At 35.7% G+C, this 18232-nt stretch overlaps 1 protein-coding gene across 1 annotated transcript in view; it reads left to right on the forward strand.

Moving 5' to 3' along the window:
* LOC123236733 (ras GTPase-activating-like protein IQGAP2) overlaps nt 1-18232 on the forward strand; it is a 124062-nt gene that overhangs the window by 64108 nt on the left and 41722 nt on the right. The window contains exons 12-18 of the mRNA XM_044663129.1: nt 2234-2317; nt 4254-4325; nt 5383-5452; nt 7083-7291; nt 11138-11281; nt 15548-15711; nt 17029-17253. Coding sequence (XP_044519064.1) covers nt 2234-2317; nt 4254-4325; nt 5383-5452; nt 7083-7291; nt 11138-11281; nt 15548-15711; nt 17029-17253 — 968 coding nt within the window. The remainder of the gene's footprint in view (nt 1-2233; nt 2318-4253; nt 4326-5382; nt 5453-7082; nt 7292-11137; nt 11282-15547; nt 15712-17028; nt 17254-18232) is intronic.

Genomic DNA, 18232 nt, shown 5'->3' on the forward strand with positions numbered 1-18232 from the left:
CCAAATTGTCTTGTATCAATTTAAAATTCCACCAATAGTCAAGTAGAATGTAAGATCCAAAGATGAAAGTGGTAAATTACAGTAAAATTATAGAAGAAATTCAGGGAGATGGTGACATTTGAATAGGGCTCTAATCAAAACACATGAAGAATTGATAGATTCATTAGCATTGAGGACTCCCAGTGTAGGAATTTCATCTACACAGATTGCAGCCCATCTATTTGTGTTGGCCCTTATCTGTAATGAAAATGGCAGATAGTTTGAATGTTGTTTAAATGAGCTACCTAGGCCTACTTTCTTAGCCAGGTTTGATAAAAGTATAACTGTCTCTACTTCATCATCTTGTACAAGCTTCACCAAGGACCCAATTCATTTTGCCTTTTGATTAAGGGAGAGAGGTCAGTGTTAGACAGTCATCATATTCTATAACTGACAAACTACTCTGGCATTTAGTCTAATTGGGTTATAATAAAATGATACTTGATTTTTAGGCCATCCTTCATTTGTGGTATTTTCTCAATCACAATATTCCCTACATAATTAGATTGTCTTGCTTAGTTCCTTATTTCATCTTTTATTCCTCCTCACTTTCTTTTCTTCCATAATACTTCTAGGCTACTTTAGGATCCACCAATCATTCAAGAAATAGAATAGGGATTTGGGAAGGGGTAGCCTGAAGCTAAAAGGTCTTGAGTATATTTTATAACTTTATGTATATTTATGTCAGACTTCAATCTAAAAATAAAATAATCAAGATTTCTGCTACTGAAAAAACCTGCTATTTTCCTTCTCCAGCACAATTTTCAGATGAAGAAACTGAAACAAGCAGGATTAAGTGACTTGCCCAAGTCACCCAGCTAGTCAGTGTCATAAGCACAATTTTAATCCAAGTCTCCCTGACTTCAAAGCTACTATACTACCTATACAGGCTTTAAAGAATAGGTGACAAATACGTCAACAGGTGAAGAAGGAGAGGCCTTAAATCCATTCTTTCATCTAGTGATGATTCTCTTTCCTTTTTTAAGCCTTTACCTTCCATCTTAAAATCAATACTATGCATTGGTTCCTAGGCAGAAGAGTAGTAAGGTTTAGGCAATGAGGGTTAAGTGATATTGCCCAGGGTCACACAGCATGACTCTTTTAATATTTCAATCTAGAAATTTGTCAAACATGAGACTGAAGCTTCCACTTCCTTCCCCATTTAAGAAATGCTGCAAAAAAAGTTAGAGTTGAGAGTTAAAAGAGATCTTGTTAGGGAGCAGGGAATTTGGGGTTACTGAATGTGTATCATAAGCAAATTTAGAGTTTCATATAATTTCTCTTTAACTTTTCAGAGCATTTCTTTGAAATTCTGGAGTACTTTCCTGTGATCTCTTATAATCAGGGTGTTTTATTATCATGAGAAAGAAAAGGGATGCTAATACTTGTAACCTTCTCATTGGTTCTAATGGATTCAAAGACTATAGAATTGAGATCTCTATTTGGTCACATGGAACCCAAAATCAAGAAATGAATCACACTCCCAATTCAGTAGTTCATTGACTATACAACACAACCTCCCATGGATCAAGTTCATTTTGAAGGCATGAAGGTTATTAGAGCACATGTATGAAATGCCCACATATTAATGTGTTCTGGCCATGAGCACTTCTTAAAAGAATATGGAAAGCCAATAAACTATTGATTGAATATTCTAACTACTGTGTTTTTCATGTTTTCTGTGCCCCATGATAAAGAGTGATATTTTAGTAGCATGATTTATTTTTCTTTGGGGGTTATAATGAATCAACCATCTTTTGAGGTAAAGCTGTTTGTTTGTTGTCATTCTGAGGCAACACTTGGTCATTTAAAGAAGCCATCTAGATTTCAGTATTTTTAATTTCATTGAGTAATTTCATTCATTCTAATGTCTTCCCTTTATTTGACTTAGTGGGGGCAGATCTAGACTAATATTTCCCTGCTCTTTGTTAAACTTCAAGAAAGTATTACCAGTTCACTTTAGTGCTTGCCCCTCCAACCAAAGCCCATTACAAGAAACTAGGTCTAGGGGGTTGAGATCACAGAAATTTGCCTGAAACCATGAAATGGGAGAATCCCACATTGATATTCTAATGTAAGATTTCCCCCAAATACTTCCTGAAGGAATTCACTCATTTTTCTTTTCTTTCTTTAAAGTATCACTAACTTCACTGCAAGTAAATACGAACTAAATTTTTTTTAATTTTTTATATAGGCTTTCTGGAGGGGCTATAAACAACGAAAACTTTTCGCTGAGAGGAAGCGTATTTTTTCTGATAATGTTTCTTCTATTACTAAGGTAAGAGTCTTTCATATTTTATGTATAATCTGGGACCTAAGTGCAGCAGGCCAATCTTTTTACTCCTCTCTAAATGTTTCTCTAGTCCACTCACCACAGCATATATTCCAAGCCTTCTCTCCTCAAATTTCCCACCATAGCCCCAGATCAGTTGAATGAGAACTGTACCTCATCATTAATTCTCCTCCCAAAAAGCCATTTGTCAAGGGCTCCCTTTTTTTCCCACTCTCATTTCACTTCCCTCAATATCTTCTTTCATACTCTGTGCCATACTAGTCTCTGATATTCAATAGATGGACTGTCTTCTTACCAACATCCACCCCTCTATCCTCTCCCACTGTCACCTCTCTTCTTTATCCAATCTCTAATGCTTCCCTATTTATTGGCTCTTTCCCTGCTACCTAAAAACTCTTCCATGTCTCCACTCATCTTGAAAAAATTATCACTAGAACCTACCACCACTACTAGTTGTCTTCTCCTTCTGCTTTTTTCATCTCCTTCTCAGCTCACATCATTGAAAAAGCATACTAGATGCTTCTTCCTTTCCTTTTCCTCTTTTCCAAACCCTCTCCAACCCAGCTTCTGGCTTCTTAACTCAGCTGAAACTTCTCTCTCCAAAGTTACTGTTGATACCTTCTCTGAATTGGTCTTTTCACTTCTACCTCTTAAAATCCCTGACTTCAAGATATAACTCAAATAATAAAAGGCATCTTTTCTAACTACTACTGCTACTCCTAATCATCATCTTCCCAATCAGCTACTGGTGCTGATTCCTTCCACTCCAAGATTACTTTCCATTTTTCTCTGTATATATCTTCTTTGTAACCTTATTAATAGATAGAAGTTTGGATAGGTAGAGAGGTATGCATTTTATCTTCCTGTTAATTACCAGTTCTCAAAGGCAGAAACTGTTTTTGCTTTTTTTTATATTCTCTACATTGAATACAGTGCCTGGTATATCATAAGTACTTAATAAGTCTTTGTTGGTGAATTGATTATTGTTTATTTCAGTTTTAGTTCCAAACTTTCTGAAATGATCATCCAGCAACAAAGAAAAAAGTTGATTTATGAGTGTCTTTTCTTCACACTTTCTAGGATGATGTTGCAAAAGTTTCTCCATTTACTCAAACACTATTAATGTGTCAATTACATGAAGGGCACCCTAATTCTAAGAGAAGAGAAAACTACAGTGGAAATAGAAGACTTCCTGATTTCTAATAATTTAATAGGGACAGGACAAATAGCTCAGGAACAGAACGTACATCTAGCTAACAGGAGCAGAATAAAAATACTCTATTGAATAGGGGAAAAGGCTGGATGGGGTGAAAAGTAGAAGTGCATAAATTTGTTTGGAATTACAGTAAGGTGTGGTTAGCCTGGAAAGGCATCATTTTGAAGGAAGAGACAATGAACTGATCCAAGTTTGTTGTGGACATAGGCGTTCAATCAAACCAAGAAGTCACAGAGACCTTATTTGTCCTCTCAGAAAAGTATTGGCTAAAATCAGAAGGTTGGTATTCTCTTGCGAATCAAGGTACCTCTCATATGTAGAAAGAGCTGAAAATAGCATTGCTGGGCCTTTTAAACAAATAGAAGCTTAGAGAGAGTACTGTTATTTAGTCAGATTTAGTCTCCAACTGATTGTAGCTTCAGACAAATCTCTTGCTCTCTTGGAAATTTCCCCTATCTGCCTCCTTTTAAATTCCTTTGCAGTTAGAATGGCTTCTTCCCACCTATTCCCTAGAAATTATGGAGAAGAAAGAGTAACACTTAAGTGTTTTTGTATGCCTTAGAAATAATACAGTAAAAGATGTCAGAGAAATAAATCTTATTTTCCAAATGATATAATTTTCTTAATGTCATATAAGGTATTCGTATTAATTTTAAGAAAATGTGAATGAAGTTTTCTTCAATTTTCTGTTACGTCTCTTTTTAGATTCAATCCTTCTACAGAATGTCGGCAAAAAGAAAGGATTATGTTATACGCAAACAATTTTTCTATGACCACGTAAGAGAAACTTTTTTCCTCCTTTATAACTGATAAAAAATCATTCTGTTTAGTAAATTTCATTATATCATAGACATGACTAGACCTAAAAGCTTCAATAAATCCATGATCCTCTTGACAGATACACCTTGCATTGGTACAGATCAATATACCCACACATCCTTAACCTTTATGAGATTCTTATCCATGTTCTCTCATAAATCCTTTTGCCCAATATTTGGGACCATTTCTTCTAGTTCTCCCTCAGCTGGGGACCAGGAAGTCATTGGACTGTCTCTCGGTTATCTAACTTTAACCTTAATGCATGACTGTTCCACTTCCTTTTCTGATTACACATTATATAAATATGGCATTATTTACATAGAATGAAATCTCACAAATCTGGACTCCTTCGAGGGAAAAGCCAGACTTCACTTATGAAACCACTAAATGTGTATGTACATTTAGAAAATTGAGATTGGGGGCAGCTGGGTAGCTCAGTGGATTGAGAGCCAGGCCTAGAGACAAGAGGTCGTCCTGGGTTCAAATCTGACCTCAGGCACTTCCCAGCTGTGTGACCCTGGGCAAGTCACTTGACCTCCATTGCCTACCCTTGCCACTCTTCTGCTTGGAGCCAATACACAGTATTGACTCCAAGATGGAAGGTAAGGGTTTTTAATTTTTAAAAAAATTTGTGATTGTATGATCTTCAATTGTAACTACCTAATAAGTATTTTTTTAATACACTTTCCTTGAGAAGGTTGTAAGCATTGGGAGAGGGGAGTCTTTTAATAAATAGATACACTTGTAATTAGTGTCATATTCATGTAATAGTGTCATGCCAACAGTATACTATAAAGTCTTTAAATAGTCCTTTAGCAATTTGAGTGTTTCCTCTTTAATCTCATTTACACTGTTCATTTGCTTAGAGAATTCCTAGACAGGGAAAATTAAAATCTCGACCAGCCACTGTCCAGGTATCACTTATTCCAAATTTAGAGGTGTTAAAATTAATGGTAACTTGCAATATTGAAGATTTGAGTTTTTCTAGATTGTGACTTTTCTCACATTTCTCCAGATTTCTGCAATTGTGAAAATTCAAGCCTGTATAAGAAGATACCAAACTAGAAGAGATTTTAACTCACTGGGTAAGCTAAATCACTCTGGAAATAGAACATGAATTCCTAAAGGAATAAGCAAACACAAATTGAGTTATCCAATTATTCCTATTTAACTCATTGTTCCAAGGGTAGACACTTATCTCAGAACTGACAGGTGTGTCATCACTAGTGCTCATTTGAAAAATAAATTGGGGTGGGGGAAGGGGTTGAGGAGAGGAAGCTAAATAGCTCAATGGATTAAGAGACAAGAGATCCTGGGCTCAAATCTGGCCTTACTGTGCAAGACATTTAACCTCCATTCCTAGCCCTTACGGCTCTTCTGCCATAAAACCAATATACAGTATTGACTCTAAGAGAGAAGGTAAGGTTTTAAAAAAGAAAAAGAAAAACCATGTTGTTATTCTTTTATATTCATTTTTATAAAGAGAAAATATACTTCATTTTTCTAAATTTAATGCTCTTTTTATATATTCACTTTGAGTTGAAGAGTCAGAGTTATTCTAAAAGATGTATGAACTTGGAGATCGTCCACCTCTGCTGCATTCATTCTCTCTTTTATCAGCCATCTGGCTGACCTGCGTTTTTGAAAGTAAACACTGCTAGGAGGGTAGGAAGAACCTGGTATGTGAGCTGGTATGCTATATGGGAATGAGGAGAGTAGAATGGCAATAAGAAAGGCAATATAAGACCTTGCTTGGATGAATCACCTCAGTTTTCTAGACCTTGGTTTACTTACCAATAAAATGAAAGTGTATTGAATTGGAATCTCTAAGGCAGGGGTCGGCAACATATGGCTCTCGAGCCATATCTGGTTCTTTTGAGGGCCAGATATGGGTCTTTCTGCAGGAGCCATAAAGTCAATTTTTTTTTTCAGGTGCTGTTACAGGAGCGCGCACTGTGAGCACTGTACGGCTCTCACGAAATTACATTTTAAAAAATGTGGCGTTTATAGCTCTCACGGCCAAAAAGGTTGCCGACCCCTGCTCTAAGGTTTTCTTCTTGCTCCTAAGGTTACAATCCTAAGATAAATGAACATTATTAGATAGAAAGTAAAAGTGATATTAATGGTCAGGAGTATTTCTTTTAAAACTATATTTTTATTACTAGGAACTTATCACCCAGACACACAACTAAACCGTGCAAATAGTTTTACAAAGAAATGCAAAAAGACCTCTATGAAGCAAATAACAGCAATAAAATAAGAACAACATGTATATTTATTCTCACACATAAAAAATAAATAACAATGGAAACATAAAAGTATATACATTGATTTGGAAGATGAGCAAAGACAATGTTTATTTTTTAATTGCAAAAGCATTATTAATCTTTTATTAGTAATACATATGTAAACATGTTTAATACTGTAATTAAGAAGTCAATAGTTTAAATTTTAAGATTTTCTTTGAGCTCTACTCCTTATAAGGTTTGATATGTCTTCATTTGTATTTGTTTTGAAGATTCATCTCTTTATTGCTTCTGCTTATTTTCCCTAGTCTGGATTTAAAAGAAGCAGAAAGGGTCAAACAGCAAGCTCAACACATTGTTTAACATAGGGTTCTAAGATTCAAACAATCAAGATCTGGTTTTCCCACTTGTAGTCATTAGGACCATGCAAACAAATAAAAACAATGTGTGCATTCTCCTTTCCCTACAGTGAATGAAAAATATCCTCCTTTGTCTGCTGTCTCCAAGTTTTCTCATCTGTTGAACCCAAGTGAAAAAGGTCTCCAGGAAGATCTAGAATTAGAGAATTTAAGGCAGGAAGTAATTACCAAAATCAAGGCTAATCAAGCACTGGAAGAAGATCTGAACTTGATGGACATTAAGATTGGACTGCTGGTAAAAAACAAGATCACTTTGCAGGTCAGTGGGATTTTTACCTGAGTCTTGGCTAGTAAAAATGTGTATAGGGAAGCTATATACAATGCACACAAACACAGTGCAGCTACTCAGTTAAACCTATTTAGAACTCAAAATGAATTGTTCATTTATTTGTGTTTTTTAATAAATGGAATAGCACAGTCTCAGTGTGCTTAATTTGTAATCATTGCTTTGGGAAACATTCTTTTAATGATCCAGGCCATGTCCCTCCTATGTTCCATATGTTCTGGATTTTCTAAGAGAGTTATAGGTTCATATTATCTGTCCCATTGTTCCCCAAATCCTATGAAAATTTATTGGAATGCTGGGAGTTGTCGCACAGACCCATAATTCCTACTGAGGCTGAGGCTGGTGGATTGCCAAACCTCTGGACTTCTGAACTATGGCTAAACTAAAGCCTTTTGGTATCCTCACTCATTTCATTACTAATATGGTAAGGTTCTGGGAGCAAAGGGACCACCAGGCTGCCTAAGTAGGGTGAACTGGCCCAGCTTGGAAATGGAGCAGGTCAAGACCTTTTGTACTAAAGAGCAACGGGATGGGTATTGTGAATGGCTGTTATACTTCAGCCTGGACAAGATAGTAAATTCCACTATTTCATAAAATAGCAACTGAATGTGTCAAGTACTATAATTAAACTATATTTTCATCACCAAAAATGGAGACTCAAAAAGGCACAGATTAAATATAGAAAAATGTATTTCCACTGGTCCCATAGTACAGGTATCAAAACCATTTGTAAACACACTGAGGCAACTGTATGATATGGGGGGAAATTCTAAATTTGGAGTCAAGGAATCTGCCTTTGAATCCTACTTCTGCTACTTAATAGCTTCCTGGAAGCAGCTGGTGATGCAGTGAATCAAGCACTGGGCCTAGCATCAGAAATATATAAATTCAAAACCAGATTCATGGGGCAGCTTGGTGGCTCAGTGGATAGAGAGGCAGGCAGGCCTGAAGAGGGAAGGACTTGGGTTCAAATATGACCTCTAACACTTCTTAGTTGTGTGACCCTGGGCAAATGACTTAGCCCCAATTGCCTAGCCCTTAGCATTTTTTTTTACTTAAATACAATACAATATAATATAATGTAAATGTAATAGAATATAATGTAATAATATAATATAATAATGTGATTGATCAGATAGGATAGGATAGGATAGGATAGGATAGGATAGGATAGGATAGGATAGGATAGGATAGGATATAATTAATATAGCTCAGTGGATAGAGTTAGGTCTGGAGATAGGAGATTGATCCTAGATTCAAATTTGGCCTCAGACGTTCTCAGCTGTGTGAACCTGGACAAGATTCTTAACCCCAGTTGCCTGACCTTTACTTCTCTTCTGCTGTGGAACTGATACTGAGTATTAGTTCTAAGTCAGAAGGTAGGGGTTTAAAAAAATTCAAACATTTACTAATCAAATGAGAACTTTAAAAGAGTACTTCTTGTTATTTCTAAAGCCCAAAGAAGTTTTTCATGTTTTCATGAATGTATAAACAGGAAATGTTTTACTGCCTAAGAGAAGTAAAACTGTAAATAGTTCAAATAGTTGAGACCTCTTAGGAATCCACTCATGGTAGACTGTCAGATCTTTATAAAGGTTTGGAACTTTTAAAACTTCCTTGATAATAAACCAAGGGTACCTCCTGCAAGACACAGATTAGAAATTGTAGCCATTATGGCTTGACCTTTAGTAGAATTCTTGGGTAATATCTGGATTCATGAACTTATTATTCCTAGAAGTACTTCAATTTGGAGGATACTTACCGAAAGATGATATGACTGGGTACTCTGAACTTGGTTTGGTGTTCTAAAGCAATGAACATCTTATTGTTTCCTACAAACTTCAGTATTTAGTATTTATTGTTTTGATGAAATATAATGGCTAAAGAATTAGAATGTTTTCTATTTGAAAATAAGAATATTTCTCTTATTAAGCAGCTGCAAGACTCACTAAGAACAAAGTGTTTTGCAATTATTTTAAATCTGAATTTCTTTAGCAATTCAAGCTAAGATTTATTACAAACTTATTTTGAGCAAGGCATCGTGCTTTGCATAATGTCCCAAGTGATTGGGAATATAGAGATGAAATGAAATGAAATGAAATGACCCCTGTCCTCATGGATATTCCTTCCAAAGTAAGAGTGGAAAAAAATGTGAAGTGCTTTACATACAATATTTCATTTGTTCCTCATAGCAACTTAATGATGTAAATACTACTGTAATTCCCATTTTCCAGATGAGAAAACTGAGGCATGGAGAAGTTAAATGATTTGCCCAGGGTCACACAGCTAGTGAGTATTTGAGTCAGGATGCATACTAGGGACTTTTTGATTCCAAGTCCAAAACTATAGCCACTTTGCCACCTACTTGCTCAGCTATAATCTCTATTACATAGATTAATTTAATACAAAATAGAGAATTCTAAACACTTAAGAGATATACACAGTGAGTTCAGATGTGCATAAGAGTCAAATCCTGAGTCAATTTTGCCTGATTGTACAAACAGAGATAAATTGGAGCAGTTTTCTTAAGTCGAAAGGAAAATGGAAAAAGAAACCCAATCTAAGTTTAATTGTTGAGAATATGTCTCCAGGCTGTAAGAGAAGAGGAAGAATGGAATTCAAAGACTGATAAGCAGAGCAGCCAGTAGCAGTTATGACTATCATGGGCTCTAAGGCCACAGGCTATCACTTCTTTGGAATAAATCCAATTATTAGAAAGTGGTAATGTGGTCTGACCACAAAGGAAAATGTTAAGAATATGTTTCTTAACTTTGGGACCTTCCTAACCACTACCCCATCTACCACCCCACCACCCCAAATCCCCAGTTTTCTGCATTTAACAAATACCTGTGACTGAGAATGAATAAATTAGTTAAACTGAAAGAACAGTGCCAATATTTAAAAGATTCTTCCCTCTGTTCTTTAATTGTTCATTTCCCTCCCCAAAAACTTGAAGAAAAAAAATACTATGATACCAGGAGCTCATTGTTTGTGGTTAGATTAAGGGATATAAATTGAAACAGTGCTTAATATAGAGATCCTAAAACAAATTCTCACTCGTAGTGCATATATCCAGGATTTGAAGGGGAAAAGGAATATGATTTCCTGTTCATTGTTAGAATAATGGTCATACTTCAGATGTAAGACCTGACTGAAAGGAATAGTACTCATGATTCCTTTCTTCCTACAGATGATCCAAAGAAAAGTGACTACATGTCACTTGTGGGGACTTCTTAACTCCATATATTTTTCTCAAGATCTGGTTGACCATATTTTCTAAGATACAGTTTGAAAAGAGATTAAAGATAATCACTGATTAATAGAACATCATGGAATCAGGAATGAGCCTATTTAGGAAATTAAAATAAAAATTAATTGAGGCTGTTTTCTTTCTCCCTCTCTCCTGGAACAGTGCAAAAATACACACACACACACACACACACACACACACACACACACCCTGGTTTTGGAATTAGCAAAGCTGTATTCAAATCCTGCCTCTGACACTTATTTACCTGTATAATCTTGAGAAAGTAACACAAGCTCACTAGGCCTCAGTTTCCTCATCTCTAAGATGAGGGTTTGAATTAAAGTTCCCCTCCAATTCTAGAGCTATGAACTTATTATATTTTGGAAAATGTTCTGAGTGTGAATATTTCCCTTAAATTTTTTTAACTTTTTTTCCTTAATGTCTTCATGGGGGAAATAGTAATAACCATCTTCATATCCTCTGTGTATGCAGTGAGAGAATGTGTACTAAGTGTGAGGAGATCATCATAATGAAGAATAAAGAGTGTTAATTTTTAAATTTCTTTGCAGGATGTTATTTTACAGAGTAAGAAGCTAAGTAAGGATAAAACTGAAAAAATAATTTCATGGACTGAAAAACAAGGAATTAAAGGTTTGAATTTGGAGAAGAGAAAAAAACTAGAAGGCTACCAGGAGCTGTTCTACATTTTACAAGTAAGAGCATCTTTTTTCTAAGTATAATACACTGGCCAAAACATCTTGCTTCTTTGTCTGTTACTTAGACATGTGTGAGTACTTTTTCTTTAATTCTCCATTTATTTATTTAGAGAAACATTACAAAACTATAGCATGAGCAGATACTTTGAGTCAAAGAGAAATGAGAATGATTCCTTGCTGTGAAAAAACAGAAATTTTCTGGGAGAATCTCTACCCCCTTCTTCTTTATCATCTTTTGATTTTTTTCCTTTTTTTTTTTTTTAACTTATTTCTAATACAGTAGGACCTCATTTTATACAACTAATACATTCCAAGACCCTTCAAGAAAGCTAAAAATTGCACATAATCATGAATCCCATTACTGAAGAAGGATTTTTATATGAACATATCTAGGCACTTTATTATTTTTCTTAATAACTCTGAGGCTTCTCAGAGTTACCAGAATCACTACTCTTGTACTTTGGGGCCATTATTAATAACCAAATAGCATTAATGAAAAAAGAGAAGCACTGCTTTGACATGGACTTGTTTGGCACAACACAATGTAATGATTCACATTAATGCCCCTCAGAGTGAGAATGAACATGAGTAGGTAAACTGCTGTGAGACTTTGGGAAAATGGTACACATTTAGGGTGTAAATAAAAACTATTATGTATTTTTCTGCCTTGATTTTTTCCTATTACCAGGTATATCTCGAATACCTGAATGCATGCTGTATTCTGATTACTGTTTTATAAGTGAATAGATGAGGAGAGGGATGGAGAAGAGGTTAGAACCTGAAGAAAGGAAAGAGTTGAAGCAAAATGGGGGCTGAACTATAATTTGATTGGTTAATCCTCACCAACACTAGACTAAGATAAAATGCGCTACCACCCATGGGATGGATAAGTATCAGAGGAGGGGGCAAAAGAGAGACACACAGCAGCTTCAATCTAACCTAAGGGAGCCCCCCAGCTCCTGTGATTTATATCTGAGGGCACTTTTTGTGTTATCTTGTCCCTTCCTAACTAAAGAAAATTGATTTAGTGGGAAACAAGAATTTTTTTTTATTTCTAGGATAGAACTTTCAGGGACTATTTTTAGTTTCCTATGCTCTCCAGAAGGTTGCTGAGGGCTTCCGCTCTAATTGGTGTAGCTGTACTTTACGTCCATTTTTTTTTTCAGTTCTCCACCCCTAATTCTGGCTCCTAGCTCAAAAATGCATGCTGTTGGTCCCAGAGGAAATTAGGTGAACAAATATGATATTAATGCAAATCCATTATGACTCATGGAAAACCTACTTACTTTCATAGACTATTACAATTACCATAATAAATTAAGGCACTTTAAAGTTTGTAAAATAATTTACATATATTATTTCATGTGATCCCTAACATAATTCATGAGTTTGGTGCTATTATTTTACACATTGCACAGATGAGGAAACTGAGGCCCAGAAAGATAAGTAAGTTAGAACTAAAGTCTACATTCATTTCCAGGTCCATATTCAACCCATTGTACCACACTTCCTTCTAGGAAACTGACCTTTATTCTTTGTTAGAAGACCATACATTATGGAATGCTACTATAAATATATATACACATATATGTATATATATGTGTGTGTATATATATATATATATAACCTAGGACAAGAAAGGACTTTCAAGGTTATCTAGAAGTCCAATAACCTCAATTTATCAGTAAGAATAATGAGTCTTTTTTAATTTTTATTAATTTTAATTTTTTTAATATTTTTTCATGGTCACATGATTCATGTTCTCTCCCTCCCCTCTTACCTCCCTCTGCCAGAGATGACAAGCAATTCCATTAGTCTATACATGTCTTACTACTCAAAACCTATTTCCATATTATTCATATTTGTAATAGAGTGACCTTTAAAAACCACAACCTCAAATCATATACCCATATAAATGAGTGATTGATCATATGTTTTTCTTTTGCATTTCTACTCCTACAGTTCTTTCCCTAAATGTGGATAGCATTCTTTTTCATAAGTTCCACAGGATTGTTCTTGATCATTGCATTGCTATTAGTAGCTGAGTCTATTACATTTGATTGTTCCACAATGTTTCACTTTCTGTGTACCATGTTCTCCTGGTTCTGTTCATTTCACTCTGCATCAGTTCATGAAAATCTTACCAGTTCATATAGAAATCAAGCAATTCATCATTCCTTTCAGCACAGTAGTATGCCATCACCATCATATACCACAATTTGTTCAGCCACTCTTCAATTGAGGGACACCTCCTTGTTTTCCAATTTTTTGCCATCACGAGTATAGCTATAAATATTTTTGTACTAGTCTTTTTTCTTATTGTCTCTTTGGGGTACAAATCCAGCAATGATATGACTGGATCAAAGGGCATGCAATCTTTTAAAACCCTGTGGGAATAATTCCAAATTGCCTTCCAGAATGGAATCAATTCACAACTCCACGACCAAAGCATTAGTGTACCAATTTTGCCACATCCCCTCCAACATTTAGTATTTTCCTTTACTGTCAAATTGGCCAAACTGCTTTGTGTGAGGTGGTAAAAACGGTGAGTCTTAAGAATGTCAACTGTCTTTCTCAAGATCACAGAGGTAGTAAATAACAATAAATGGTGGTAAATAAAAGCCAGAATTCAAACCCAGGTCCACTGGCTTCAATTCAATTCAATTTTCTCAGTTCAGCATAAAAAATGTGTTAATACAAAATCTCCTCAAGGAGCAAATAATAATAGTAACCATAAAGGTCCTAAGATCACAGATTTAAGGCTAGAAGAGATCCTAGAGGTTATCTAGTCAAACCTGATTTTTTTGTGTGTGTATGTCTCACATAAGACAAAGGAGTTTCCTCACCTAGGAATTCCTAAGCATACTAATGAACCTGGACCCGTGAGGTCTAGTCCTTCCCCCATGGTCTCCTTGTGTCCTTCATAGTGTTACCGATTGCAGAGTACTAGTTTTGAACTCCCTCTTCTCATTAGCTTCTATGTTAGTGCCATTACTGACCTTGCTCCAGCCCTCTTTATTTTTTTTTCTTCTGTGCCTGATTCTTAGAAATATTCATTCAAGAAAAAGTAATGTCGGACAGAAGCAGAAATCATTCAGGGTTGTGAAATCATGGAGGATTGCTTTGTATCCCCTGCCCTTACCATGATTACTCTTCTTCACAAAGCATATAATAATTCATAATTGGCTCATTAATTCCCCTTCCACAATACTTACATTCTCAGTCCCCCTGTTCCTAGAAACTGCCCCTGTCCCTAAGGGGGCACCCTGGGAAAGAAGGATGTATTTACATTGATAAACAGGAACTCTCTTGGAAAAGGGAAATTTTTTTTCCTTCAGGGGGGAGCAAGGGAGGAGATTGAACATGGAAGTTGTCCATCTTTTTGGAATATTTAGCCTAGGATCAATGATCAATAAATATTATAGAAAAATTAATAAACATTTTCCTTGGGAACCCTTTTTGACCAGTGGGCTGAACTTTCATCAGAAAGCAATAACTAACTCTGTGTAGGTTTTGCTTTAGTAAACTTCCCTTGTTGACTTAGTCTAGAAATCTGCAAATTCTTGTTTCAGTTCTCTTATTTCATTCTGTTATTTTGAGAAAGGCATGATATCATAATATGGAGAATCCTTGATTTCTCCTTTAGCTTTCTCTTGTCATTTCCATATAGCTTTAAATGGGAAAAATAAGGCAGCATTAAATATGGAGAAGTCAGTTCCCAAAAATCTTAGTAGTGGTGGCCAATTTTATTTTGTTTTGTCAAATTTTAACCAACAAACAATATCTCTGGAAAAAAACCCTATAAATATCTGCCTGAAATCAGTCATAGGCCACAGGATCATAGATTTAAAGAGAACTTAGAGAACATCCAAATATTTACTTATTATTAAGTATTCGTTTTCCTTTGCATGGTTCTAAAAGATCACAACCTCTGTTCACAGAACCCTAAAATAAACATCATTCTAATTTCTATTAAAATCATAGAGTATTGTAGCCAGAAAGGTCCTTATTAGGTAAAACGGTTGTTTCTCTGTTTATCCAAGCAGAAAATTTTTATCTTCTCAAAAATAAAATTAGTAGTAAGAACAAGGAGGGGGAAATCTTTCAGTTTCTTTCCACATAGTGTTCCAAATTAACATATTACTTCTTAATTTTGTTTTCTTATAGTAGGAAGTAGGAAACAGTTACCTATTTAAACAATATAGATTAACCTGAAATGTGGGGTTTTTCTCTTCTTTGCTGTTTCCCTAATCTCTTCTTTAGACCAATCCTTCCTATCTGGCTAAGCTGATCTTTGAGGTGCCACCGAACATGTCAACCAATTTCATGCATACTATAATTTTCACACTATACAATTACGCTTCCAATCAGCGAGAAGAATATTTGCTTCTCAAGTTTTTTAAAAGTGGTCTAAAGGAAGAAATACAGTAAGTATATAAGCTAAGTAATATGTAGTAGGCCAATAAATGCTCTAACTTTTGTGTCATGGTTGTTCCTCAAATGACATGATTCACCTCAAAATTAATATTTTACTAAGTTTTTGTGTCAGTGTTCTCAAAAGTTGCTGATTTGTATAAGTATCTAAAATTAAAGGTATTCTCAGACTTGAAGCAACTAGGAGGCACAGTGGATAGAGTGTAGGCCTGGAGTTAGGAAGACTCATCTCCCCAAGTTCAAATCCAGCTTTTCAAACACTTAGTAGCTGGGTGACCTTGGACATGTCACTTAACCCTGTTTGCCTCAGGTTCCTCATCTGGAAAATGAGCTGGAAAAGGAAAGGGCAAACTATATCATATCTTTGCCAAGAAAATCCCCAGGCAAACTCCAGGTCCCCCACGCTGTCCATTACACCTCCTACTTTCCCTCCTGATTACTTTCTATTTATCTCTATTTTTAACAGTTAACACATTTTGTCTCTCCCATTAGAAAGTAAGCAGCTTGAAAAGAGAGGCTTTTTTCTTGATCTTTATATCCCCAGCACTTAGCTCAGTGCCTAGTATGTTGTAAGCATTTTGGAAATGCTTGTTCATTGATTGAAATCATGGGAATAGATTACATTATCCAAAAAGAAGGAGAGGAGAAGGTTGACTGCATTTAGCAGGTCAGGATCCAATTGCGAAATTAGCACAAATATAGTCACAAAAGTGGGAGGGAAACCAGGTTTCTGGAGAGATAGAAAAAGAGATGTCACCAATGCCAGATGTTACAAGGAGCTCAAGGAAAAGGAAAACTAAAGACCATCATATCTGATGAATGGGAGGTCACTGACCTTCAAGAGAGCTGTTTTAGAGCACAAACAGAAGTAAGATTTCCTTAGATTAAGAAAGAAATTGATGGCTTAAAAAATAGTAGGATATGAATATAGACATCTCATTCAAGAAGTCTGGCAACGAAAGACTCAAAGAAAGCAGCATACCTTGTATATAACATTCTCAGTAAATACTTAAGTGCAATAGAAAAATCAGTTAGGACAGCATTTTTGTGCTGGCTTTATTTTATTCTCAAGCTGAGTTTACCTTCTAGAGCAAATGAAATCAAGATCAATGAAAATTATATTCTTAATGCCATTAGATCCCTCTGGGTGAGAGGCATGGGACAAGGGCAAATGATGACCATTTAAATCATGTAACCATTTATCTTTGTAGAAAAGAAATGATCAGAAATAGTTTTGTGAAGCACAGAAATGGGTTCTGGGGCCATAGGAACAAACTATTTTTGATTTTTATTGTTTGGGTTCTTAATAGATATCAAGTGCATCAGGTACAGGACATAGTGACTAGAAACCCTACAATCATTAAAATGGTTATCACCTTCAGCAGAGGAGTCCATGCACAGAATGCTCTGTGCCAGCTAATTTTCCCACTGGTGAAAGAGATCATTGATGATACATCCCTTGTCATCAACACAAACCCAGTGGATGTGTACAAGGGTTGGATTAACCAATTCGAAATGCAAACTGGAGCGATCAGGTAACAAAACTTTAAAATTTTTCCCTACCTGCCCCTTTCCAACTAAAGACTGAATTATAACCACAATATAGAATAAAAGCTTTCCTCCAAAAAAGCCTCATTGATACTTCACTAAAGCAATATGATGACTCTGGGTTCTCAAAGGCAATGGAGCTCAAGCTCTGGTAGTTCCTGCCAAGCTTTAAGGGTTTTCAGTGCATTTCTAGCAATGGACTGGCATCTGAGGACCAGCCTAGTTAAGAAAAGTTCATCTCTAGAAGGCTGGTCACCAGATGAATTATTTTATAAATGTTCTGTGTGTTATTACTGTTTTTGGCTTCATTCCAACATCTCACAAAGGCCATCTACCTACTAAACCATGGAGGGCTAGTGATCTATATTAGTGAAGTTAAATATCTTTATGCACTTTTGCAGTATTAGTATTTATACTCAATTGACATGAATAAGTATGCATTATCCCTGTGTGTTCATATATGTGTTCATGTGTTTTGAGTGATTCATTAAAATCCTTGAAATTCTTCCATGTGTGTCCTTGTCTCTGCCTGTCCTTTCCCTCCTTTCCTTCTTTTCTCTCTTCCTTCTTCCTCCATTTTGCTCATCTCGCTCTCTTTTCCCTTTCCGTCCTTCTTCTCTCCCTCTCTTTTTTCCTCCATTTCCTTTCTTCCTTCTTCTGTCCCCTCTTCTCTCTCTCCCTCTGTCTCCTTCCATATTTCTATCTAACCCTTTCCCTATTTCTCTTCCTCTCCCTCCCATTCCCCTTTTTCTCATCCTCCCACCCCTCACAAAATTGAAATTTGTTCATCTTTCTTTAGGTCATCTTGACAATCAATTTTATAGTCACATTCTGTTCAAATTGAGTATCAGAGCCCAAATTATCTATATTCCTCTTCAATATTTTTGCTTCCAAATGGCTTATAACCAGAACAATTAAATCTAAAACATTTTCTCCCCATTTAAGTATTTATGACTTTGTAAATCA

Source organism: Gracilinanus agilis, chromosome 1 (genome assembly GCF_016433145.1).
Source record: "Gracilinanus agilis isolate LMUSP501 chromosome 1, AgileGrace, whole genome shotgun sequence".
In the NCBI taxonomy this organism is placed as follows: Eukaryota; Metazoa; Chordata; class Mammalia; order Didelphimorphia; family Didelphidae; genus Gracilinanus; species Gracilinanus agilis.